This window comes from Lepisosteus platostomus, chromosome 14 (genome assembly GCF_059453375.1).
Source record: "Lepisosteus platostomus isolate fLepPlt1 chromosome 14, fLepPlt1.hap1, whole genome shotgun sequence".
Taxonomy (NCBI): Eukaryota; Metazoa; Chordata; class Actinopteri; order Semionotiformes; family Lepisosteidae; genus Lepisosteus; species Lepisosteus platostomus.
Genome location: NC_142624.1, coordinates 1,765,775 through 1,790,533, shown reverse-complemented (window position 1 = coordinate 1,790,533; position 24,759 = coordinate 1,765,775). Strand labels below are relative to the sequence as shown.

The following is a 24,759-nucleotide window of genomic DNA, read 5'->3' as shown; positions in this document are numbered from 1 at the left end:
GTTTTTGCACCACTGTTGTTGTTTTGCACATTGCCTGTCGTCTCTGTCTTTCGTTTCTTACACATATTGTTTTTTGTACTACTTACCCTCTGAGAGCTAGCTAAATAGCATTTCTTTATACCATATACCCGTGTATGAGTATAATGACAATAAACTTGAACTTGTTTCCCAGATACAGGGGCTTTGCAAGAGAGTGGCCTGATGGGTCGATTAAAGTGTGTGACAGTGCGTGACCGAGTGTGCTTGGTTCTCTGTAATGTGTGTCTGTGTGTTTGGTTCCCTATAATATTTTTCTCTGAGCCTCTGCAAGACCTGTCTGTGTCTCTGTGACGTTTGTGTCTCTGTGATGTGTGCGTCTGTGTGTTTGTATCTCTGTAGTGTGTCTATGCATCCCTGCAACGTTTGTGCGTGTGTCTTTCTCTTTGTGTGTGCCATAAAAATCCACCTGTCTTTTTAACTTTTGTGTCAGTGTGTGTGTGTGTGCGCGGTTCATTCCTCTTCCCAGGACACCGTTACTGATTAACCCAGAGAGAGGGAGCGAGCAGGTCGACCCAGCACTCAAAGTGACAAACGGGGCAGAAGGGACGCTTTTACCGAAACCCTGCCTCTCTCTTACACTCCTCTCATTTGTTGTCGTTCAGTTTCTGTACAGATTATTATTTATTTATCGGTTTTAAGAGTCGTGGTGTTTTATCGAACACAGCGAGATCACAGCAGTCCGAACCTCGGCCGTTCAGACATCCGTTGGTCTGCGTTGACTTCTTTATTATTATTATTATTATTATTATTATTATTTTTAACTTTAGCAGTGGGACGAGAGACCGTGGAAAGCTACGTTTTGTCATCTCTTCAGATCTCACGGGTGAAGGGAGGAGACGGTAACTTTCTCTGGTTTAATTCTTCTCTGACCTTTTTATTTTTAAAACAATTTCTTGATCCTGACCTACAGTTTGTTTTTAATTGTTCTTGGGGAAGCGGAACGCCCAACACGCAGAAGCAGCCTGGGAAAGCAGGATTTGGAAGGAAAACGCGTTTAATTCACGTCCTAAAGGAAAAAAAAAAAGAACTGGAGATTGAAAACGGCAAAGCTACGTTTTACGGATCACTTTCGGAAATACAAAAAAAAAAAGAACAACGAGCACGGAGGTTTTTTTTTTTCCTATCATATAAAAATGATTAACTGCCACATATAATAATGACGCTGTCACAGCCTGAACTATTAATATACCGTATCTAAGGTTGTATTTCTCTTTCTGAAAGGGGAAGTGTCGATAAAGTGCCACTGACGGACCTCATTTACGCAGCCCAGAGGTCGTTTTCTCATCTTGACGAGGGGGAATGTAGGTGTGTGTGGTTTCACCTGCGCGATTTATTTAATCCACATCCACCGCGAAACGAGACTTTTTTGGGCCTCAGAAACGGACGATTTCTCCCCGGAGGGAGAGGGCGGCCGGCGCCGCTTCGCCTCGTCTGAGCGAACGGGCGGGAACGGGCGCGAGGGTCGCCGCCGCCGCGGCCATGCCGGGGGCCGCGTGGGCGCTGGGCGCGCTGGCGGTCGGCGCGCTGGCCGGCCTCGCGCTGCGGCCCGGGGCCGACGCCTGCCTCTTCCAGCCGCACGTGCTGAACGTCATCCTGCTCAACGACACGGAGTCGCCCTGGCGCCTCAGCCTCGTGAAGCCCGCCGTGGAAGCGGCCCTGGAGTACGTCTCGGAAATCAACATGCAGGAAGGTAACTTCGGCGTCTACATCACCCCAGCCGTTACGCTGGGGGCTCCAGTCCCAGTACAGTAGAACAGTCCTGTTACACTGGGAGCTCCAGTCCCAGTACAGTAGACCAGTCTGTTACAATAGGAGCTACAGTCCCAGTACAGTAGGACAGTCCTGTTACAATAGGAGCTACAGTCCCAGTACAGTAGGACAGTCCTGTTACAATAGGGGCTACAGTCCCAGTGCAGTAGACCAGTCTGTTACACTGGGGGCTACAGTCCCAGTGCAGTAGGACAGTCTGTTACACTGGGAGCTCCAGTCCCAGTACAGTAGACCAGTCTGTTACACTAGGAGCTCCAGTCCCAGTACAGTAGGACAGTCTGTTACACTGGGAGCTCCAGTCCCAGTACAGTAGACCAGTCTGTTACAATAGGAGCTACAGTCCCAGTACAGTAGGACAGTCCTGTTACAATAGGAGCTACAGTCCCAGTACAGTAGGACAGTCCTGTTACAATAGGGGCTACAGTCCCAGTGCAGTAGACCAGTCTGTTACACTGGGAGCTCCAGTCCCAGTACAGTAGACCAGTCTGTTACACTAGGAGCTCCAGTCCCAGTACAGTAGGACAGTCTGTTACACTGGGGGCTACAGTCCCAGTACAGTAGGACAGTCTGTTACACTGGGGGCTACAGTCCCAGTGCAGTAGGAATGTCTGTTACACTGGGAGCTCCAGTCCCAGTACAGTAGACCAGTCTGTTACACTAGGAGCTCCAGTCCCAGTACAGTAGGACAGTCTGTTACACTGGGGGCTACAGTCCCAGTACAGTAGGACAGTCTGTTACACTGGGGGCTACAGTCCCAGTGCAGTAGGAATGTCTGTTACACTGGGAGCTCCAGTCCCAGTACAGTAGACCAGTCTGTTACACTAGGAGCTCCAGTCCCAGTACAGTAGGACAGTCTGTTACACTGGGGGCTTCAGTCCCAGTACAGTAGGACAGTCCTGTTACAATAGGAGCTACAGTCCCAGTCCAATAGAACAGTCTGTTACAATAGGAGCTACAGTCCTAGTGCAGTAGGACAGTCCTGTTACACTGGGAGCTACAGTCCCAGCACAGTAGACCAGTCTCTTACAATAGGAGCCATAGTCTCAGTCCAGTAGACCAGTCTGTTACAATAGGAGTTACAGTCCCAGTCCAGTAGAACGACTGTTGTTATGAATTTGAAACCCCTGTGTTAAGCCCCAGGTGCTTCAGTCTGCCTGTCTGTGTGTGAGCAGGTGTGAATATGACCATGAACGCCACCTTCCGCGGGTTCAACAACGACCTGTACGTGAACAAGGGCTGTCACAGCACCGGCTGTGAGGGGGTGCAGATCCTCAAAGACCTCAGAGTAAGTAGGTGACTGTGTGATTCCAGGGGTTCAGGCTCTGTGTCGGGGGAACCGTCTCTCTCTGATGCGGTTCAGGCTCTGTGTCAGGGTAACTGTGTGATTCTGATGGGTTTCAGACTCTATTGTGGGGTACCTGTGTCACTCTGTTGGGGTTCAGGCTCTGCGGTGGGGTACCAGTGTCTCTCTGTTGGGGTTCAGGCTCTGTGGCGGGGTAACTGTGCGCCTCTCTTTGCCAGATCACAAACGAGCTGGGCTGTGCTGTGCTGGGGCCGTTCTGCACCTACGCCACCTTCCAGATGGTGAAGTGAGCATCCGATTCCTCTTCCTCCCGTCTCCCCTCCTCCCATCCGCTCTCTTCCTCCTGTCCCTCACGCTCGGCCGCGGACCTCGTCACCACCTTGTGACAGATCTGGGTGGCCGAGCAGGACCGGGCCCGGTCAGCACCGTCAGGGAAAACCAGGTCTCTGCTGTGTGCGGTGCTGCTGGACCAGGTGGTGGCACTCCTTCCTCTGAAGTGTGGTAACACCGGAGACACTGTGCTGTAGGGGGCGCTGTCCCGACTAGTTACTCATTCAACATCCCAGAGTGTTGTTTGTAGGAATAGGAGTGTTAAAACATGGTGTCCAATCTGGGATCCCTAAAGTTGGCCCTCAACAGGTGATTTGCTGGTGCAGAATGACCACTGTGCGTCTCCCAGGTGGGGCAGAATGACCACTGTGTGTCTCCCAGGTGGGGCAGAATGACCACTGTGTGTCTCCCAGGTGGGGCTGCTGGTGCAGAATGAGCACTGTGTGTCTCCCAAGTGGGGCTGCTGGTGCAGAATGAGCACTGTGTGTCTCCCAGGTGGGGCTGCTGGTGCAGAATGAGCACTGTGTGTCTCCCAAGTGGGGCTGCTGGTGCAGAATGAGCACTGTGTGTCTCCCAGATGGGGTTACTGATGCAGAATGACCACTGTGTGTCTCCCAGATGGGGTTACTGGTGCAGGTTGATCACTGTGTGTCTCCCAGGTGGGGCTGCTGGTGCAGAATGACCACTGTGTGTCTCCCAAGTGGGGCTGCTGGTGCAGAATGGCCACTGTGTTGCTCAGGTGGGGTCGCCAGGTGACCTGACCCTGGGCCATCGGGCCGTCTCACAACTTGGTGTGGCACTAACGTCCTGGCTGAGCTCCCTTGCGTCTTCTCAAGAGGAGAAACCGCTGCGGTTGTGTGTTGTGTCCTGGTAGCCTGGAGACGGTGCTGGGGCTGCCCATCATCTCGGCCGGCAGCTTCGGGCTGTCCTGCGACTACAAGGCCAACCTGACCCGCATGCTGCCCCCCGCGCGCAAGCTGTCCGACTTCTTCGTCTCCTTCTGGGACCTGCAGCTGGACGGGCTGAAGCCCCACTGGACCACCACCTACATCTACAAGAAGCCGGAGAACTCGGAGGACTGCTTCTGGTGAGGGCTCCTCTCCCTCATCTCCTCCTCTGCCTCGTCACTGCCTCTTCCCGGTCATGGTATCCCCACCTCTCCCCCTTCTCCTCCTGTCCCTCCTCTCCTCCCAAGCTGACATCGTCCCGGCTCGTGCTCAGCACATGGATGTGGCAGGGAATTTCTGGGCGAGGTAGGGGGCTGTGACCTGCCCAGCAGTCCGGGGGCAGAACGCCCCGGTGTTGAGGAAGAGCTGGGTGTGCTGCTGTGAAAGGGGTGGTGCCGTGTCTGGTCTGTCACCACCGATTACAAGCATGTCACTCTCTTTTCTCCTCCCCTCTCCCCCTGCTCCTCTCCTACCTGACCCCACCCCCACCCCACCTAACCCGCCCCTCCCCTACCGGACTCCACCCACACCCTCCCTCTGACCCCGCCCGCCCCTACCTGACTCCACCCATGCCCTCCCTCTGACTCCGCCCACCCCTACCTGACTCCACCCACCCCCTCCATCTGACCCCACCCCTCCCCTCTCTCTGCAGGTATATGAATGCGCTGGAGGCCGGTTCCGCCCACTTCTCCCAGACCATCAACCGCGTGGTCGTCCGCACGGTGAGGGACCTGCACGACATCCTCCAGGCCAAAAACAGAACCAGCAACTGTAAGCGTCTCCCCACTCACGTTCCTGTCCTCGGTCACATCACTGTTTACGGCTTTATTATCTGCGGCTTGAGGGTTGTATTATCTGTGCCCTTCGATCGCCTGTTTGTTTCTATGCAAATCTTACCGCAGTTCAGCCGGACAGCATAACTGTCCTTTTCTTCAGGCGCTTTAACTTCTCCCTACAGCCCCTACACATGCTGTCCAGGTGACGCAGCCTCTAGAATCACCCTCCTTGTGTGTGAGGTGGAGCCCCGTGTGGGGGGGATTCCCACCTCACTGCACCCCAGTATTAAAACGGAGCGACTGTTGGGCTCACCTGCCTCTTGGAAATGATTAAAAAAATAGTTTTTTTCCCCGTTATCGTATGACGTTTCCTCCTCCTTCTTCCTTCAGTGATCATCTTATGCGGGACCCCCGAAGAACTGGAGGAGCTGATTGGGGGGCAGAAGGTGGATCCGGACACCGTCTTCCTCCTGGTGGACGTCTTCAAGTCAGTCGCTGGTCTCCCTAGTTTTCCGCTGCTAGCGCCAGGATCGCCCTAGAGCCCGTCCTGGGTCCCGTGCAGGTCGGGGTGATACACACCACCCAGCACGCTGCAGAGCGCGCCCCATCCCAGCAGCGAGAGAGACGGTCAGGCAGAGCGGCACAGTGGCTGCTGCGATCTGTAATCCGTTAAGATGGTTACATACATTATTAGAAGGAATTGCAGACAGGATAGGAAGATAAGAGCGTCTCTTGCAGTGGCTTATGGGTATGAATATTAATGAGTGCCATGTCCAATCACAAGGCCCCAGGAGGCAGGGTTGTGAGCAGGCTTGTCTGTGTGTCTCTTACCCTGCAGCCATGTGTACTACACCAACGCCACCGCCAACGCCACCATGAGGAACGTGCTGGTGCTCACCATGCCGCCCGCCACCTACAACCACACCTCCATCGCCGGGCTCCCCGCCACTATGGTAAGAGCGCCCCCTGACTCTAATTCTGGGGTGCAACACTGGGCGACCACAGAGCAAGACTATGAGCGGGGTTTTGAGTGGAGAAAAGTGCGATCGCAGGGGTCAGCATTGCCCCCTCGCAGCGCCGGGGCCCTTGGGTTCAATTCTGGACCTGGGATGCTGTCTGGGTGGAGTCTGCATGTTCCTCCCCATGCTCACGTCGGTGCCCCCCCAGAGCTCAGAGACCTACTGGTAGGTTTATTGGCCCTGGTGTGAGTGTGTGTTTGTCAGCTCTTCTACAGTGGGCTGGGAACCTCATGATGGAACATTATCTATATAATATCTACTCTCACCCAGGGCAAATAGAATTAAACAACAGTCATGGCGATGATAATGATGATAATGATCTCCCTCTCTCCCTCCCTCCCTTCTCCCTCTCTTTCACACCACATCTTCTCTTCTCTCTCTCTCCCGTTGACCTCTGTCCTGTCTCCATCTCTGCCTTCTCCTCTCTCTCTCTCAATCTCTCTCCCCTGTGTCCTCTCCTCTCTCCTCTCTCTCCTCTCACCTCTCTCTGTGGCGTCCAGCTCCACAATGACTTTGTGATGGGGTACTTTGAAGGCGTGCTGCTGTTCGGCCAGGTGCTGAGGGATATCCTGAAGCAGGGCGAGGAGAGGAAGAGGAGAGGAGAGACGAAGCCGGGAGAGTTCACGAACATGTTCAGGAACATCTCCTTCGATGGCACGATGAGTCATCTCTCGTTTACGTCACATAAGAATAATGATTAATGAGAGTTGGGAGCTCGTGAGTCCTGTGCTGATTTTGGAAGGTGACGGGGCTCAGTAACGTGAGACTGTGAGAGAGGTTCCAGACAAGAGCAGTCCATGGGTCACAGCTCTCTCCATGGGCTGCTAGTAGCTTATTGATCCAAGGATTTCTGTAGAATTCCTGGGAATGTATTGTTCCAGACACCCACCACCCTTTGTGCAAAGAGGCACGTCCTGTTTTCTGTCGAAGCGTCTCCTGTCCAGTACTAACAAGCACTTCAGTAAGACAGAGAGCAGGACCAGTAAAAGGCCACAGAGGGGAGAGTGTTGGTCGGCCTGCGGTGTGTTTTTGTGAACGTGCTCGTCTGTGCGCAGGTGCGGGCGGCCGCATCGAGCTGGACGAGTTCGGGGACCGAGACGTGAACTTCACGGTGATGTACATCTCCACCCTGGACAACCAGGTGAGGCGCGGGGTGGGAACGAGGCCGGGGCGACCGGGTGTGCTCCCAGCAGGGGGCGCCATTTCACAAAACATCTGCGGAGGGTGAAGACGTGTGTGAGAGTGCGAGTACTTGTGTTTGTAAGTCTGCAGGTGTGTGTGTGTGTGTGAGAGAATGTAAATGTGTGAGCATGTATGTGTGTGAGATTATGTGTACTTGTGTGTGTGTGTGTGTGTGTGAGAGAGTATGTGCATGTGTGTATGTGAGTGTGAGACAGTTTGTGTAGTGTACACTATATGTGTGCGTTTGCATGTGGCTGCGAGGAGCTGACTCTCCTCTCTTCTGTCTGCAGTACAAACCCCTGTTCCGCTTCAACACGGCCACAAACGACACCTTCATCCTCGACAGCAACCCCAGCTTCATCTGGGCCAAGAGGCTGCCTGAGGACAAGCCGCGCCGAGGTAGGGTCTCACTGCACCGTGTAGCACAATCTCAGGGTCTCACTCCACCCTGCAACTCAATGTCTCACTCCACTGTATACCTGTGCTCTGTGTGTGTGTAGTGCTGTCTGACTGCAGACTGTGCTCTGTGTGTGTGTAGTGCTGTCTGTCTGTAGACTGCTCTGTGTGTGTGTAGTGCTGTCTGACTGTAGACTGTGCTCTGTGGTGTGTGTAGTGCTGTCTGACTGCAGACTGCTCTGTGTGTGTGTAGTGCTGTCTGACCGTAGACTGTGCTTTGTGGCGTGTGTAGTGCTGTCTGACTGTAGACTGTGCAATGTGGTGTGTGTAGTGCTGTCTGTCTGTAGACTGTGCTCTGTGTGTGTGTAGTGCTGTCTGACTGTAGACTGTGCTCTGTGTGTGTGTAGTGCTGTCTGACTGTAGACTGTGCTCTGTGTGTGTGTAGTGCTGTCTGACTGCAGACTGCTCTGTGTGTGTGTAGTGCTGTCTGTCTGTAGACTGTGCTCTGTGTGTGTGTAGTGCTGTCTGACTGTAGACTGTGTTCTGTGTGTGTGTAGTGCTGTCTGACAGCACATTGCACTCCTGACGCCACTGTGACATTGTGTCCCCTGCTTTAGGAAACTTCACTGAAAACGCAACTGTCATCGCCCTGGCTGTCATTGTAGTCCTTGTGGCTGTGATCGCAATCATTGTGGTTAGGTGAGCACACCTGGGCATCTATAATCAATTTGAATGTGGTCCATTTCTTTCAACACAAGCTTTTAAGGCTGAGACTGTCCACTGTGTCAAAGAATGTGATTGGTGTTTTGGAGAATACCAAACTGTGGGTGGTGGGGGGGGTATGGGACATACCAAACTGTGGGGGGTATGGGACATACCAATGCCATGTGTGGTGGTGGGGGGGGAGTCTCACATTATGACTGGCCTGCAGGCAGTATCGGAAGGAGAGGTACCTCCAGAATAAGAAGTGGTCCCACATCCCGGCGGACCAGATCAGCCCGCTGGACTCCCGGGAACACAGCCTCATCTCCCTGAAGGTGAGCGATAGATATCACAGTGGCGTCAGGAGTGCAGACGACATGATCGGCCAGGTTTCATCTACTTCAAAGGTCTCAAACCCAGTTCCTGGCAGCCTTGTGTCTCCTGGGTTTTGTTCCAGACGGGATAGTCAATTAAACAATTTAAGCTAATTGTTTCCCAAATTTTATATGTAGAGAATTTTTCCTGATGTCTTCCACTGTTCCCTCTCTGGTCCTGGGGAGCCCCAGGTCTGTTCACCTTCTAGGTGACCCCCAGATCAGCTGTTCTAATGACTGGGATCAATTAAGCAAACGATTTGTCCAGTAAGGGAACTGAAGGATTTTCGTGGACCCATTCGGTCTCTAAATTACCTGATTTAGCAAATGATCCGTTTGACTGACGCAGGGGCAGGGCTGCAGAGTCCCGACGTCCCCTCTCTGGTCCCCCACCAGAGGTGGCGCCCCCTGCTGCCAGTGCAGCTTGCGGCTGCTCGCCGTCCCTCTCTGACGCTTCCTCTCCCCCTCCGCAGATCGATGAAGACAAGAGGAAGGACAGCACCGAGTGGCTCCGCCGGGGACGCTACGACAAGAAGGCAAGACGTGTTTCCCCTGCGCCCCCACCCCCTTCGGCCCGGCCCGGCCCGGCCCGTCAGCGCTCCGACTCCTCCCCCTTCCTGCTGTTCCCTTCTCGAGGCCGGAATCGCTCAGCGGCTGTGTCACATCGCCGCTCTGCGCGCGCGCGCCTTCCTCCAAGACCCCGGCGCCTCACAGCGCCTCCCCGGAGGCGGGGCTCTCACCCCCGCGTCACGGCGGGCCCGCAGGAGCCAGAGAGGCCACAAGGGGGCGCCGGGTTGTCAACACCTTGGCCAAGGCCAGGCCAGTCTGCACTGGGGCTCCACGGCTTAGAGAATCCCAGTTGCCGCCGACTAGTGGCACAGCCGGGGCTTTGAACCTGCAGCTCCTGGACCGCAGGGCTCCACACTGGCCACAAGCAAGGCTAGCAGCTTGACTCATCAGCCCCTGCAGGGCAAATCCCATTTGGCCACCCCATCGGCGGGAACAGTACCCTTCGTAATCCAGTGCCCAGATAACCCTGACATACTGGTCTCTGCTCTGGGTGAGCCATTGATTGATGGACTGGCCCAGTACTCTAGGCTGTGGTCTCCCAGTCTGTCCTCGTCGCCTTGTGGAGGCCACTCCAGCTGAGCTCCCTGTGGCTCACTAGAAGCCTGCATCCGCAGCAGGTGGCCCAAGGAGAACTCTCCCTGGTTTCCTGGTTTCATTCGCTTCCGGGCCCCGGACTCTTGGGTGCCGGGAACGCCGTGCATCCGAGAGGCGTGGGGCCCAGCCATAGGGGGGACTCGCGCGGCGGGCAGGCGGCTTCGGTCGCGCGCCTGTCCCTCTGGGCTGATGCGTCGGTGCGCCGTTGCCGTTGCAGGTGGTGATTCTGAAGGAGCTGAAGCACTCGGACGGCTGTTTCACGGAGCAGCAGAGGATCGAGCTGAACATGGTAAAGCCCGGTGCCGGTACCTGTGCCCATGTTGTGCAGTGCTGTTTGATCGCCACCTGCTGGCGGCCTGTGTGCGTTGCAGCTGGTAGTGATGCCACGTGGTCCGGTAGTTCGTGCTTTTAGGCGACGAGGTAATGCAGTTAGTGAAAAGACTGGAGCAGCTGTTGCTCGGTTTCCGGGGGCTGTTCTCAGGCCCGCATGTTTCCTGCGTCTGCAGCTCTTGCGGATTGACTACTACAACCTGACCAAGTTCTACGGGACGGTGAAGTTCGAGCATGGCGTCTTCGGGGTCTTCGAGTTCTGTGACAGAGGATCACTCAGGGTAAGACCGCTTTGTGACTGGAACTGCACACTGTAGACTCCTTCAGCCCGGAGATCACAGCCAGGGTCCCAGTCCAGGATGAGCTCCTACAGCCCGGAGATCACAGCCAGGGTCCCAGTCCAGGATGAGCCCCTACAGCCCGGAGATCACAGCCAGGGTCCCAGTCCAGGATGAGCCCCTACAGCCCGGAGATCACAGCCAGGGTCCCAGTCCAGGATGAGCCCCTACAGCCCGGAGATCACAGCCAGGGTCCCAGTCCAGGATGAGCCCCTACAGCCTGGAGATCCCAGCAAGGGTCCCAGTCCAGGATGAGCCCCTACAGCCCGGAGATCACAGCCAGGGTCCCAGTCCAGGATGAGCTCCTACAGCCCGGAGATCACAGCCAGGGTCCCAGTCCAGGATGAGCCCCTACAGCCTGGAGATCCCAGCAAGGGTCCCAGTCCAGGATGAGCCCCTACAGCCTGGAGATCACAGCCAGGGTCCCAGTCCAGGATGAGCCCCTAGGTAGTCAGGTCCTATGCTTACTCACGCTCTCGCTGACGTCTCTGTTGTGTGTGCTCCCTGCAGTACGTCCTCAACGACAAGATCTCCTACCCAGAGGGGACCTTCATGGACTGGGAGTTCAAGATATCAGTGATGTACGACATCGCCAAGGTCAGCTGGCTTGAAGTCACACCACTCGGGGCATGTCTTTGTGCACCAGTGTGTTGGCATGTCTGTATGCACTCGGGGTGTGTCTATGTGCACCAGTGTGTTGGCGTGTCTGTATGCACTCGGGGTGTGTCTATGTGCACCAGTGTGTTGGCGTGTCTGTATGCACTCGGGGTGTGTCTATGTGCACCAGTGTGTTGGCGTGTCTGGGTTTTTGTGCTTGCTCATGTGTGGTGGTGTGCCAAGTGTGCTGGGCTCTACAGGAAGAGCTTGGACATCAGCAGGCAGCACTGCAAGGCTTATCTGTGTGTGTGCTTGACTGCCCAGGGCATGTCCTACCTGCACTCCAACAACATCGAGGTCCATGGCCGCCTCAAGTCCACCAACTGCGTGGTGGACAACCGCATGGTGGTCAAGATCACCGACTTCGGCTGCAACACCATCCTGAGCCCTGGCAAAGGTAGGACTGTCATCCTCTCTCTCTCCCCGCGTCTGCTCCGCGCCCCATCTCCTCTGACCTCGGGTCTCTGAGCCGAGAATGGCCACTTCAGTCTGCACCAGCCTGGTTCTAAAGTTGCAGGTGATAAAACCAGCAGCTAATTGGTGCATCATCCAGGTGGTGGTGGAGGGGAGTCCCCATAATCTGTACAGCACTTTGAGTGGAGTGTCCAGAAAGGCGCTATATAAGTGTAAGGATTATTATAAAACTGATTGTCCTAAATCAGGACTGTCCACTGAACCTAAATTTCCTGGAAAGCCTGGCTCTGCCCGTACAGCTCTTGTAATAAATACCCCTCCTGCCCCTGTGTGCCAGACCTGTGGACGGCCCCGGAGCACCTGCGCAAGGAGGGCATCTCGCAGAAGGGCGACGTCTACAGCTTCGCCATCATCTCCCAGGAGATTATCCTGAGAAAGGCCACCTTCTACACCGAGGCCTGCTCTGACCGGGCAGGTACGGCAGAGCCTCAGCCTTCCCACAACGCCCTTCTGTCCTGTACCAGTGCCACAACGCCCTCCTGTCCTATAGCACTGCCACAATGCCCTCCTGTCCTGTACCACTGCCACAATGCCCTCCTGTCCTGTACCACTGCCACAATGCCCTCCTGTCCTGTACCACTGCCACAATGCCCTCCTGTCCTATACCACTGCCACAACGCCCTCCTGTCCTGTACCACTGCCACAATGCCCTCCTGTCCTATAGCACTGCCACAATACCCTCCTGTCCTATAGCACTGCCACAATGCCCTCCTGTCCTATAGCACTGCCACAACGCCCTCCTGTCCTATAGCACTGCCACAACGCCCTCCTGTCCTATAGCACTGCCACAACGCCCTCCTGTCCTATAGCACTGCCACAACGCCCTCCTGTCCTATAGCACTGCCACAACGCCCTCCTGTCCTATAGCACTGCCACAACGCCCTCCTGTCCTATAGCACTGCCACAACGCCCTCCTGTCCTATAGCACTGCCACAACGCCCTCCTGTCCTATAGCACTGCCACAACGCCCTCCTGTCCTATAGCACTGCCACAACGCCCTCCTGTCCTATAGCACTGCCACAACGCCCTCCTGTCCTATAGCACTGCCACAATGCCCTCCTGTCCTATAGCACTGCCACAACGCCCTCCTGTCCTATAGCACTGCCACAATACCCTCCTGTCCTATAGCACTGCCACAACGCCCTCCTGTCCTGTACCACTGCCACAACGCCCTCCTGTCCTATAGCACTGCCACAATGCCCTCCTGTCCTATAGCACTGCCACAACGCCCTCCTGTCCTATAGCACTGCCACAACGCCCTCCTGTCCTATAGCACTGCCACAACGCCCTCCTGTCCTATAGCACTGCCACAACGCCCTCCTGTCCTATAGCACTGCCACAATGCCCTCCTGTCCTATAGCACTGCCACAATGCCCTCCTGTCCTATAGCACTGCCACAATGCCCTCCTGTCCTATAGCACTGCCACAATGCCCTCCTGTCCTATACCACTGCCACAATACCCTCCTGTCCTATAGCACTGCCACAATGCCCTCCTGTCCTATAGCACTGCCACAGTGCCCACCTGTCCTATACCACTGCCACAATACCCTCCTGTCCTATAGCACTGCCACAACACCCTCCTGTCCTGTACCACTGCCACAATGCTCTCTCTATCCTGTACCACTGCCACAACGCCCTCCTGTCCTATACCACTGCCACAACGCCCTCCTGTCCTATAGCACTGCCACAATGCCCTCCTGTCCTATACCACTGCCACAACGCCCTCCTGTCCTATAGCACTGCCACAATGCCCTCCTGTCCTATACCACTGCCACAATGCCCTCCTGTCCTATACCACTGCCACAACACCCTCCTGTCCTATACCACTGCCACAACACCCTCCTGTCCTATACCACTGCCACAATACCCTCCTGTCCTATACCACTGCCACAACACCCTCCTGTCCTATACCACTGCCACAATACCCTCCTGTCCTATAGCACTGCCACAATACCCTCCTGTCCTATAGCACTGCCACAATACCCTCCTGTCCTATACCACTGCCACAATACCCTCCTGTCCTATAGCACTGCCACAATACCCTCCTGTCCTATACCACTGCCACAACACCCTCCTGTCCTATACCACTGCCACAATACCCTCCTGTCCTATAGCACTGCCACAATACCCTCCTGTCCTATAGCACTGCCACAATACCCTCCTGTCCTATACCACTGCCACAATACCCTCCTGTCCTATACCACTGCCACAACACCCTCCTGTCCTATACCACTGCCACAATACCCTCCTGTCCTATAGCACTGCCACAATGCCCTCCTGTCCTATACCACTGCCACAATACCCTCCTGTCCTATACCACTGCCACAATACCCTCCTGTCCTATACCACTGCCACAACACCCTCCTGTCCTATACCACTGCCACAATACCCTCCTGTCCTATAGCACTGCCACAATACCCTCCTGTCCTATAGCACTGCCACAGTGCCCACCTGTCCTATACCACTGCCACAACACCCTCCTGTCCTATACCACTGCCACAATGCCCTCCTGTCCTATACCACTGCCACAATGCCCTCCTGTCCTATACCACTGCCACAATGCCCTCCTGTCCTATACCACTGCCACAATACCCTCCTGTCCTATACCACTGCCACAATGCCCTCCTGTCCTATACCACTGCCACAATGCCCTCCTGTCCTATACCACTGCCACAACACCCTCCTGTCCTATACCACTGCCACAATACCCTCCTGTCCTATACCACTGCCACAACACCCTCCTGTCCTATACCACTGCCACAACACCCTCCTGTCCTATACCACTGCCACAATACCCTCCTGTCCTATAGCACTGCCACAATACCCTCCTGTCCTATAGCACTGCCACAGTGCCCTCCTGTCCTATACCACTGCCACAATACCCTCCTGTCCTATAGCACTGCCACAACACCCTCCTGTCCTATACCACTGCCACAACACCCTCCTGTCCTATAGCACTGCCACAACGCCCTCCTGTCCTATAGCACTGCCACAACGCCCTCCTGTCCTATAGCACTGCCACAACGCCCTCCTGTCCTATACCACTGCCACAACACCCTCCTGTCCTATAGCACTGCCACAACACCCTCCTGTCCTATACCACTGCCACAACACCCTCCTGTCCTATAGCACTGCCACAACGCCCTCCTGTCCTATAGCACTGCCACAACGCCCTCCTGTCCTATAGCACTGCCACAACGCCCTCCTGTCCTATAGCACTGCCACAATACCCTCCTGTCCTATACCACTGCCACAATGCCCTCCTGTCCTATACCACTGCCACAATACCCTCCTGTCCTATACCACTGCCACAATGCCCTCCTGTCCTATACCACTGCCACAATGCCCTCCTGTCCTATACCACTGCCACAATGCCCTCCTGTCCTATACCACTGCCACAATACCCTCCTGTCCTATACCACTGCCACAATGCCCTCCTGTCCTATACCACTGCCACAATGCCCTCCTGTCCTATACCACTGCCACAATGCCCTCCTGTCCTATACCACTGCCACAATACCCTCCTGTCCTATACCACTGCCACAATGCCCTCCTGTCCTATACCACTGCCACAACACCCTCCTGTCCTATACCACTGCCACAACACCCTCCTGTCCTATACCACTGCCACAACACCCTCCTGTCCTATACCACTGCCACAACACCCTCCTGTCCTATACCACTGCCACAATACCCTCCTGTCCTATAGCACTGCCACAACACCCTCCTGTCCTATACCACTGCCACAATACCCTCCTGTCCTATACCACTGCCACAATACCCTCCTGTCCTATAGCACTGCCACAGTGCCCACCTGTCCTATACCACTGCCACAATACCCTCCTGTCCTATACCACTGCCACAATACCCTCCTGTCCTATACCACTGCCACAACACCCTCCTGTCCTATAGCACTGCCACAACACCCTCCTGTCCTATACCACTGCCACAACACCCTCCTGTCCTATAGCACTGCCACAATACCCTCCTGTCCTATAGCACTGCCACAATACCCTCCTGTCCTATACCACTGCCACAATACCCTCCTGTCCTATAGCACTGCCACAATACCCTCCTGTCCTATAGCACTGCCACAGTGCCCACCTGTCCTATACCACTGCCACAACGCCCTCCTGTCCTATAGCACTGCCACAACGCCCTCCTGTCCTATACCACTGCCACAACACCCTCCTGTCCTATACCACTGCCACAATGCCCTCCTGTCCTATACCACTGCCACAATGCCCTCCTGTCCTATACCACTGCCACAATGCCCTCCTGTCCTATACCACTGCCACAATACCCTCCTGTCCTATACCACTGCCACAATACCCTCCTGTCCTATACCACTGCCACAATACCCTCCTGTCCTATACCACTGCCACAATGCCCACCTGTCCTATAGCACTGCCACAATTCTCTTTCTATCCTATAGCACTGCCACAATACCTAATCTGTAGCATTGGTGTGATATCCTCCTTGTTACTCTTTAACATGACCATAATGCCGTTAGTCTATACTGAAAGCATTGCCACAGTGTTGTTTTGCTGCCCTATAGCATTTCCACAATACTCTTACTACTACAGATACCTTATAGCTCTGCCTCAGGACCCTCTGTACTGTCCCTTGGCACCACCACAATACCCTCTACTCAGGGACACGGGGAACCTTGCAGATTCAGCCATCATAGGCTGGCGTCCATTACAGTCACTAACGAGGCGTCTTTCTCTCCCTGACCAGAGAAGCTGCACAGGGTCCAGTACCCGATCGCCCTGTCCTGCGTGTTCAGACCTGACCTGAATTTTGAGACGGCGGGGGAGAAGGAGCTGGAGGTCAGTGCCGCGCTCCCTGTGTTTTAGATCAGACCCTCCCTGTCCTGGTCACCGAAGGCCATCGTCCGCCTAGGCTCTTCCCACTGTCCCCTGCCTCAGATCTCGGAAACGGCTCATCTCACGGAATAATGAGTCCAGGTATCAAATTAGGAGCTCAGGGAGGAGGGTGGGGAGACAATGAAGAGACCCCGTGACCCCCAAACCTTGAGTGAAGGAGCACTGCTCGAGAAGCGCATTCACATGCCCCCCCTGGACACAGAGACAGTGACACCTGCTGGACGGGAGGCGTGCATGACCTGGGGTTTGTTGCTGTCAGGTGTACGTGCTGGTGAAGAGCTGCTGGGACGAGGACCCGGAGAAGAGGCCGGACTTCAAGAAGATCGAGAGCTCCCTGGGCAAGATCTTCAGGTGAGTTCTCCCTCCGGGTCCTCGCTCATTTTCCATCCGTCACAAGACGGACGCCCTTCCCTGTGGGAAGCTACAGGCCTTGGGAGCTCCCACTGCAGTCTTCCTCTTTCGCCTTACTCGCTCCGTGCTTGACCACCACAACGCCCTGCTTATGCTACAGCTCTGCCACGAAGCTCTGGTTCCTTTATGAAAGAAGGTCCTGGGGCATGTCCACTCTTGCGCCATACTCGCACAGGGCTTGACCTTACTCTCTGGCTTCCTGTGCCGCACCTGATGGGGACACTATATTGTAAAAAAGGTGCCTGACTCCCTGTGGTCATTAAAAATCCCAAGGCATTTCTCGAAAAGAGTAGGGGTGTTACCTCCAGTGTCCTGGCCAAATCTCCCCCTGGCCTATACCATCATGGCCTCCTAATAACCCCCCTCTCTGAACTGGCTCCATCACTCTGAACTGGCTCCATCACTCTGCTCTCCTCCCGACTGAGAGCTGCTTACCTGCACCACTCTGTGAACTGTGCAGCCCTTGGCAAACCAGACCCAGGGATGTGGACCAGTGAAGACTCCATTATAGGCATCAGCGCAAGTGGTGGAAGCTTCACTGCTGGCTTTGTTCAGGCCTTGAACATGAGACAATACTCCCATCCCTTTATACACGCACGCCCTGAATATACCAAACAAAGCCTCTCATAACACCCATGTGAGACTGGGCATTTTGAAAAGGGGTTACCCGCTGTGTCTATTTACAATCATTAGAGGGACTTTGGTGGCCTCTAGTGGCAGCTCTGCTGCAACTGCAGCTCCACCTGCTGGCCCACCATGTGCACAGGAAGTCTTGGGCTGGTTCAAGCCCACGTTCTGCCAGTAAGGCTCTGCGTGCCGTACGCTGAGGCTTGTCCCCCCGCGTCCCGGGATCCCGCAGCAACCTGCACAACCAGGCCAACGAGAGCTACATGGACAACCTGATCCGGCGGCTGCAGATGTACTCCCGCAACCTGGAGCACCTGGTGGAGGAGCGGACGGCCCTGTACAAGGCCGAGCGGGACCGCGCCGACCGGCTGAACTTCATGCTGCTGCCCGGGTGAGCGCCCGCCCCCGCTTACAGGACAGGCCCAGGACAGTGTCCTACACCCTCTGTACGTGCATAGGGAATACAGCATAGTCAGGGTGTCAGAGTACAGTACATACATACCGAGTACAGTGCCTGTAGTGATGGTGTAAGAGTATATACGGTACATACATAACAGTATATACAGTGTAGGGACAGACAGTGAGGGTGTACATCAGTATATACAGCGTAGGGACGGACAGTGAGGGTGTACATCAGTATATACAGTGCAGAGACAGACAGTGAGGGTGTATATCAGTATATACGGTGTAGGGACAGACAGCGAGGGTGTATATCAGTATATACGGCGTAGGGACAGACAGCGAGGGTGTACATCAGTATATACAGTGTAGGGACGGACAGCGAGGGTGTACATCGGTATATACGGCGTAGGGACGGACAGTGAGGGTGTACATCAGTATATACGGTGTAGGGACGGACAGTGAGGGTGTACATCGGTATATACGGCGTAGGGACGGACAGTGAGGGTGTACATCAGTATATACAGTGTAGGGACAGACATTGAGGGTGTACATCAGTATATACGGTGTAGGGACGGACAGTGAGGGTGTACATCAGTATATACGGTGTAGGGAAGGACAGTGAGGGTGTACATCAGTATATACGGTGTAGGGACGGACAGCGAGGGTGTACATCAGTATATACGGCGTAGGGACAGACAGCGAGGGTGTACATCAGTATATACGGTGTAGGGAAGGACAGTGAGGGTGTACATCAGTATATACGGTGTAGGGACGGACAGTGAGGGTGTACATCAGTATATACGGTGTAGGGAAGGACAGTGAGGGTGTACATCAGTATATACAGTGTAGGGACAGACAGTGAGGGTGTACATCAGTATATACGGTGTAGGGACAGACATTGAGGGTGTACATCAGTATATACAGTGCAGAGACAGACATTGAGGGTGTACATCAGTATATACGGTGTAGGGAAGGACAGTGAGGGTGTACATCAGTATATACGGCGTAGGGACGGACAGTGAGGGTGTACATCAGTATATACAGTGTAGGGACGGACAGTGAGGGTGTACATCAGTATATACGGCGTAGGGACGGACAGTGAGGGTGTACATCAGTATATACAGTGTAGGGACAGACAGTGAGGGTGTACATCAGTATATACAGTGTAGGGACGGACAGTGAGGGTGTACATCAGTATATACGGCGTAGGGACGGACAGTGAGGGTGTACATCAGTATATACAGTGCAGAGACAGACAGTGAGGGTGTATATCAGTATATACAGTGTAGGGACAGACAGTGAGGGTGTATATCAGTATATAAAGTGTAGGGACGGACAGTGAGGGTGTACATCAGTATATACGGTGTAGGGACGGACAGTGAGGGTGTACATCAGTATATACGGTGTAGGGACGGACAGTGAGGGTGTACATCAGTATATACGGCGTAGGGACGGACAGTGAGGGTGTACATCAGTATATACAGTGTAGAACGTGATAGTATGACAGTATAGCCCCTCCTCTCTGCTCCAGGCCGGTGGTGCGCTCTCTGAAGGAGACGGGGCGTGTGGAGCCGGAGCTGTTCGAGGAGGTGACGGTCTACTTCAGCGACATCGTGGGGTTCACCACGCTGTGCCAGTACAGCACCCCCATGGAGGTGGTGGATATGCTGAACGACATCTACAAGAACTTCGACCGCATCCTGGACCACCACGATGTCTACAAGGCATGACCCATCACAGAGTAGAAGTGATACACGCTAGTGGGGTACTCAGCGGCCATTGTAATTGTATTAGAATGAGGTCATTTGTCTTTCCGTTACAGTTCATCAGTGCTAGAAGAACACGTGGAGGCTGATGTATTTAAGAATCTACAAGGGACTGAAGCTCCATACAGACTGACCTGCTTTGTTTTATCCTGCTGTTTCCTCAGCCGTTTCCTTCTTTGCTTGTGCATCAGTTTACCTGTTTGCCCAGCTGGAAAGGGAGCAATGACCTGACCCCTGACCCCTGACCCCTGACCCCTGACCCGGTCTGTGTTCCAGGTGGAGACGATCGGTGACGCCTACATGGTGGCGTCCGGGCTGCCGCGGCGCAATGGCAACCGCCACGCTGTGGACATCTGCCGCATGGCGCTGGACATCCTGGCCTTCATGGGCACCTTCCAGCTGCGGCACCTGCCAGGACTGCCTGTGTGGATCCGGATCGGCGTGCACTCCGGTACGGTACCAGGGAATACCGGGATATCACTGTCGCGTGGACACAGGGTGACCGACACACACACACACACAGGACCCTGCTGCATGGACACAGGGTGACAGGGTGACTGACTGACTGACTGACTGACTGACACACACACACACAGGACACTGTCACATGGACACAGGGTGACTCACACACTCACACACACACACACACACACACACACACACACGACCCTGCTTCATGGACACAGGGTGACTGACTGACTGACTGACTGACTGACTGACACACACACACACAGGACACTGTCACATGGACACAGGGTGACTCACACACACACACACACACACACACACACGACCCTGCTGCATGGACACAGGAGACCAGAGCTTTTCAGAAGTCAGCTCTCTACGTTGAGCTGCTCCTCCTGGTTCTGTAAGAAATCTTTTTCAAGCGACTGCAGCCAGCAGGTGCCCCCTCCTTGTTTCCGACGTGAGGACTCCCAGAACACCAAACCTCCCGGCAACAGTATCCCACGAGGCTGCTGCTGGGATAGCAGGTGACGCAAACATTATTCAGACCCCAGTGCGGTCAGACCTGCTGCACACACAGGAGAGGCCTGCAGGAACATTCACCTTCTGGATGCTGGCAGTGAACCTCAGAGGACACTTGTTGACTCAGACTGACCACCATGGACACAGGCGATAGTGTGGACACGTCACTGTTCCACAGAATACCCAGAGACTGACGCCTGAGGTGGTGGTATCGTGATGCTGCAGTACCTGTGATGGAAACGGCGTAGGAATACTGCTGTTAACAGACGCTTTGTGGCCAGACAGACGACAGTACAAAGTCTGGTACTGTGGGGTGTCTGTGCGGTGTGGGGGGTGCTCTGTGGGGTCCACCCCCACAGTTAGCTGATGGCCGAAGTTGCCCTAACTCCCGTCTGTCTGTTTCTGCCCCTGGCACAGGGCCGTGCGCGGCTGGCGTGGTGGGGATCAAGATGCCACGGTACTGCCTGTTCGGAGACACGGTGAACACGGCGTCGCGCATGGAGTCCACAGGGCTGCGTAAGAACAGCGTGCACTGCTCACATGACACCATGCACACAGCACGTCCACTTCACACATACATAGCATACACACAGCACACCCACAGAGGCATATAGCACCACGAAATAAATTTGCCCCTTTCACTCATACTGTATATTACACACAGAACACAACATGCCCACAGACACACACACAACACGCATACAGCACATACATATCACACACACAGCACCCGCACATCACGAACACGCACTTGGCACGCTTACAGCACGCACACAACATACTGAGCACACGGGAGCAGCAGGCAGGGTGTCTGGTAACGGGCCACGAGTGGAAGACACTCAGCCCTGCTTGCCCTCTAGCTCCAGGTGACAGCCCCACCCCCCCGCCCCCGTTACAACTCCCCTCTCTCTCCCGCTCCTCCTCCAGCGCTGCGCATCCACGTCAGCCAGCCCACCGTCAGCATCCTGCAGAGGACCGACTGCAAGTTCGAGTTCGAGAGGCGGGGGGAGACCTACCTCAAGGTAACCCGTTTCGCCCCGCAGTGCCGGAACCGAGGCCGGGCTGCACAGTCTGCATCAGCCCGAGCATCACTCGCACAGTGCGGGGAAGAGGCCCGTTCAGGAATTGCAAAAAACTGATAGCGGGAAATTTCGGTTGGCAGTTTTTGTGTAGAGTAAACGAGCATAGTAAAGTATCGTGTGCGTTGTTTTGCAGTTCTGTCGTACAGCTTAGTTTTGGAAATGCGTTGATGTTGGCTAAGGGGTGCGCAGAACTGCCTGGGACACGACAGTCTGACATCAAACTCTAAAACTGTACCAGCTTGTACAAGAGTCACTTTTGACTTGCACACATTTTGGTGTAAATAAGGGCTGTCAGATCTGATCCCATCCTCAAGTTGGAGCTATCTGTGCCTCACAACTGAACTCACAGTGCCATGTGTCCGTACAGAGTCTTGCGGCTCTGTCTGCATCATGACTGAGCACCTAGTGCCGCGTATCGTTCCAGGGCCGAGGCACAGAGGTCACATACTGGCTGACTGGAGTAAAGGGACAGGCCTACAACCTCCCCACTGCACCCACTGCGTGAGTATGAGCACACCCCACTGAGCAAGAGGCTCTCCTGCACTCCCACTTAGCAACAGGTTCTCCTGCACTCCCACTGAGCAACACTCCCCATCTCTCTCGGCAGTGAGAATTTCCAGCGCCTGCAGGCAGAATTCGCGGAGATGATAGTGTCCTGCCTGGAGCGGCGCTCCCCGGGGGGGACAGAGAAGAGGAAGACGTTGTCCACCCGGCTGAGGAAGAAGGAGAGCAGCGCCGGGGAGCTCCCGCTTGAGTACCTGCACCTGGTCGTCACAGACAAGTTCAGCACCTACCTGTAGAGCTGCTGGGCTCTCCTGCAGTCCTGCTGAGCAACTTGCTCTCCTGCTCTCCGGCTGAGCAACACTCTCTTCTGCACTCTGAGCAAAAGGTTCTCCTGAACTCCCACTGAGACAGGACCAGCAATGGACTCTCCTGCACTCCCACTGAGCAACACTCTCTCCTGCACTCCCGCTGAGACAGGACCAGCAACACTCTCTCCTGCACTCCCGCTGAGACAGGACCAGCAACGGGCTCTCCTGCACTCCCACTGAGCAACACTCTCCTGCACTCCCGCTGAGACAGGACCAGCAACGGGCTCTCCTGCACTCCCACTGAGCAACACTCCTGCACTCTCGCCAAGACAGGACCAGCAACGGGCTCTCCTGCACTCCCACTGAGTCTCCAGTCAACCCTTATGGAAAAAACATACTGGTCTCTGGCCTTTGAACACTCTCTATCCTCAATCCATACCTAGCGATAACTAATATTTAAAGGCCTACAGCAATGCAAAATTAGATTAGTCTACGTATGAATATCAGAGATTTATAGAGATCGTGATAATTTGTGTTTTTGGCTAGTCTCTGTAACTGCATGTCGGTATTTTCCTTGCTTCAGAAAGATATTTATTACTTAGCACAACTTGAGCACAGTGACAAGGATGTAGATAATCTGTCTCGCTCTCATATTATTTATAAATAGAAATGTTATGTGCCTTTTTTGTCCCGTAATTACTATAACACGTGAAAGACGTTTCAACACTTCAGTAATTAAAGATCAGGTATTTTTTTTGTGGTGTCTAAAAACCCTTTTTTGTGCAGTAGCTTTTAATTCACGTTGTTTTTATTTTCCAAATAAAGATTTATTCTGAATAATTTCAGTGCCTTTGTGATACATTTGTTTGTTTGTTTTTAATTCACAAAAGGCCCACAGAGTTCATTCAATGACTCCGCACTCCAAGAATAAGCTCCCCCCCCCATCTATGATATTCAAAAGCGGAGAAGGAAATTCGAGTGCATTGTGGGAGCCTGGCTGTGGGAAACTGGAGGGACACAGAACCGGTCCCTTCCAAGTTCTGAGCACAACAGGTCCACCCAGGCCTGGGTTCATTACGGATTTCTCCCAGAGATCCAGAGGGCTGCGCTGATCCAGGGTTCCCTCGTCCAGCCCCCAGGCATTTCCGGTAGCGAACCTGCTCTGCCGATGCAGAACTTCAGCCCGGTGCGGCCCGGCTGCTCACCCAGAACCGGGCCGCACTCCATGTGCGGAGGGCATGGAGGTGTGCAAACGAGTGGCGTAAATCCGGGGGCGACAAGGAAGCATCCCTTGCAGGACCCTGGGATCGCAGTTCTTTCTGGTTCGGAATTAAAGGTCTTCCCTCTTCTCTAGCTCATGGACGGAAACGGAGCGATTCTCTGGGCCCAACTGCTCCCGACCCAGGACCACAGGGCCCGCGAGGCTGGAGCTGCACGGGCTGGCTCTTGCTCGGCTCGACAAAGCAGCCAGAGTAAATCGACCCAGTCCTGTACCGTACAGAGCCTTCAACGCCCAGGCGGGACTGTGCGACAGGGATCAAACAGCCCAGCACCAGAGAGAGAAACACTGGTCAAGAACTGGGAGAAGTGAGAAGGAGGAGACCCAGATACCAACAGCCAGGCCAGAGCAGTCACACACAGCATCCTCTTCCCAACCACTCCCCACAGCCAGGCCAGAGCAGTCACACACAGCACCCTCTTCCCAACCACTCCCCACAGCCAGGCCAGAGCAGTCACACACAGCATCCTCTTCCCAACCACTCCCCACAGCCAGGCCAGAGCAGTCACACGCAGCACACTCTTCCCAACCACTCCCCACAGCCAGGCCAGAGCAGTCACACACAGCACCCTCTTCCCAGTCCCAGCATAACCCGATCTTGCACACATGCATCTGGGGGTGAAGTGACAGATTTAAGGACCTGAACCAACCCTATGAGGCAAACGCAAAAGGAAGTGTGACAAAAACTGCTTGAACGACAGA

General features: G+C 54.6%; 1 protein-coding gene across 3 annotated transcripts; it reads left to right on the top strand.

Moving 5' to 3' along the window:
- The first annotated feature begins 402 nt into the window (after positions 1-402).
- On the top strand, positions 403-23,618 carry LOC148648633 (guanylyl cyclase C-like). Of its 3 annotated transcripts, none has more exons than XM_088606330.1 (28): positions 406-878; positions 976-1,729; positions 2,982-3,094; positions 3,331-3,398; positions 4,317-4,529; positions 5,042-5,160; positions 5,556-5,652; positions 6,004-6,118; positions 6,685-6,838; positions 7,240-7,325; positions 7,657-7,765; positions 8,380-8,461; positions 8,694-8,799; positions 9,312-9,374; positions 10,220-10,291; positions 10,509-10,613; positions 11,181-11,267; positions 11,592-11,724; positions 12,079-12,216; positions 16,543-16,634; positions 16,951-17,042; positions 17,962-18,120; positions 19,663-19,855; positions 20,174-20,348; positions 21,302-21,400; positions 21,812-21,906; positions 22,391-22,467; positions 22,574-23,618. In XM_088606330.1, exons 2-28 carry the CDS (start codon positions 1,519-1,521, stop codon positions 22,764-22,766), a joined length of 3,246 nt encoding a protein of 1,081 aa, XP_088462456.1. In that variant the 5' UTR covers positions 406-878; positions 976-1,518; the 3' UTR covers positions 22,767-23,618. The 3 variants fall into 3 exon arrangements, with proteins under 3 accessions (XP_088462457.1, XP_088462456.1, XP_088462454.1); XM_088606328.1 differs by having other exon boundaries at positions 406-1,146; positions 1,261-1,729; XM_088606331.1 differs by lacking the exons at positions 21,302-21,400; positions 21,812-21,906; positions 22,391-22,467; positions 22,574-23,618 and having other exon boundaries at positions 403-1,729; positions 19,663-19,896; positions 20,174-20,313.
- The last annotated feature ends 1,141 nt before the right edge of the window (positions 23,619-24,759 follow it).

Excerpts from the sequence above, each read along its gene's own strand:
- LOC148648633 (XM_088606330.1), top strand. The coding sequence starts at position 1,519 with ATGCCGGGGGCCGCGTGGGCGCTGGGCGCGCTGGCGGTCGGCGCGCTG. Across the intron at positions 7,326-7,656 it reads TCTCCACCCTGGACAACCAG|TACAAACCCCTGTTCCGCTT; the intron begins GTGAGGCGCGGG and ends TTCTGTCTGCAG. Across the intron at positions 18,121-19,662 it reads AACTTCATGCTGCTGCCCGG|GCCGGTGGTGCGCTCTCTGA; the intron begins GTGAGCGCCCGC and ends TCTCTGCTCCAG.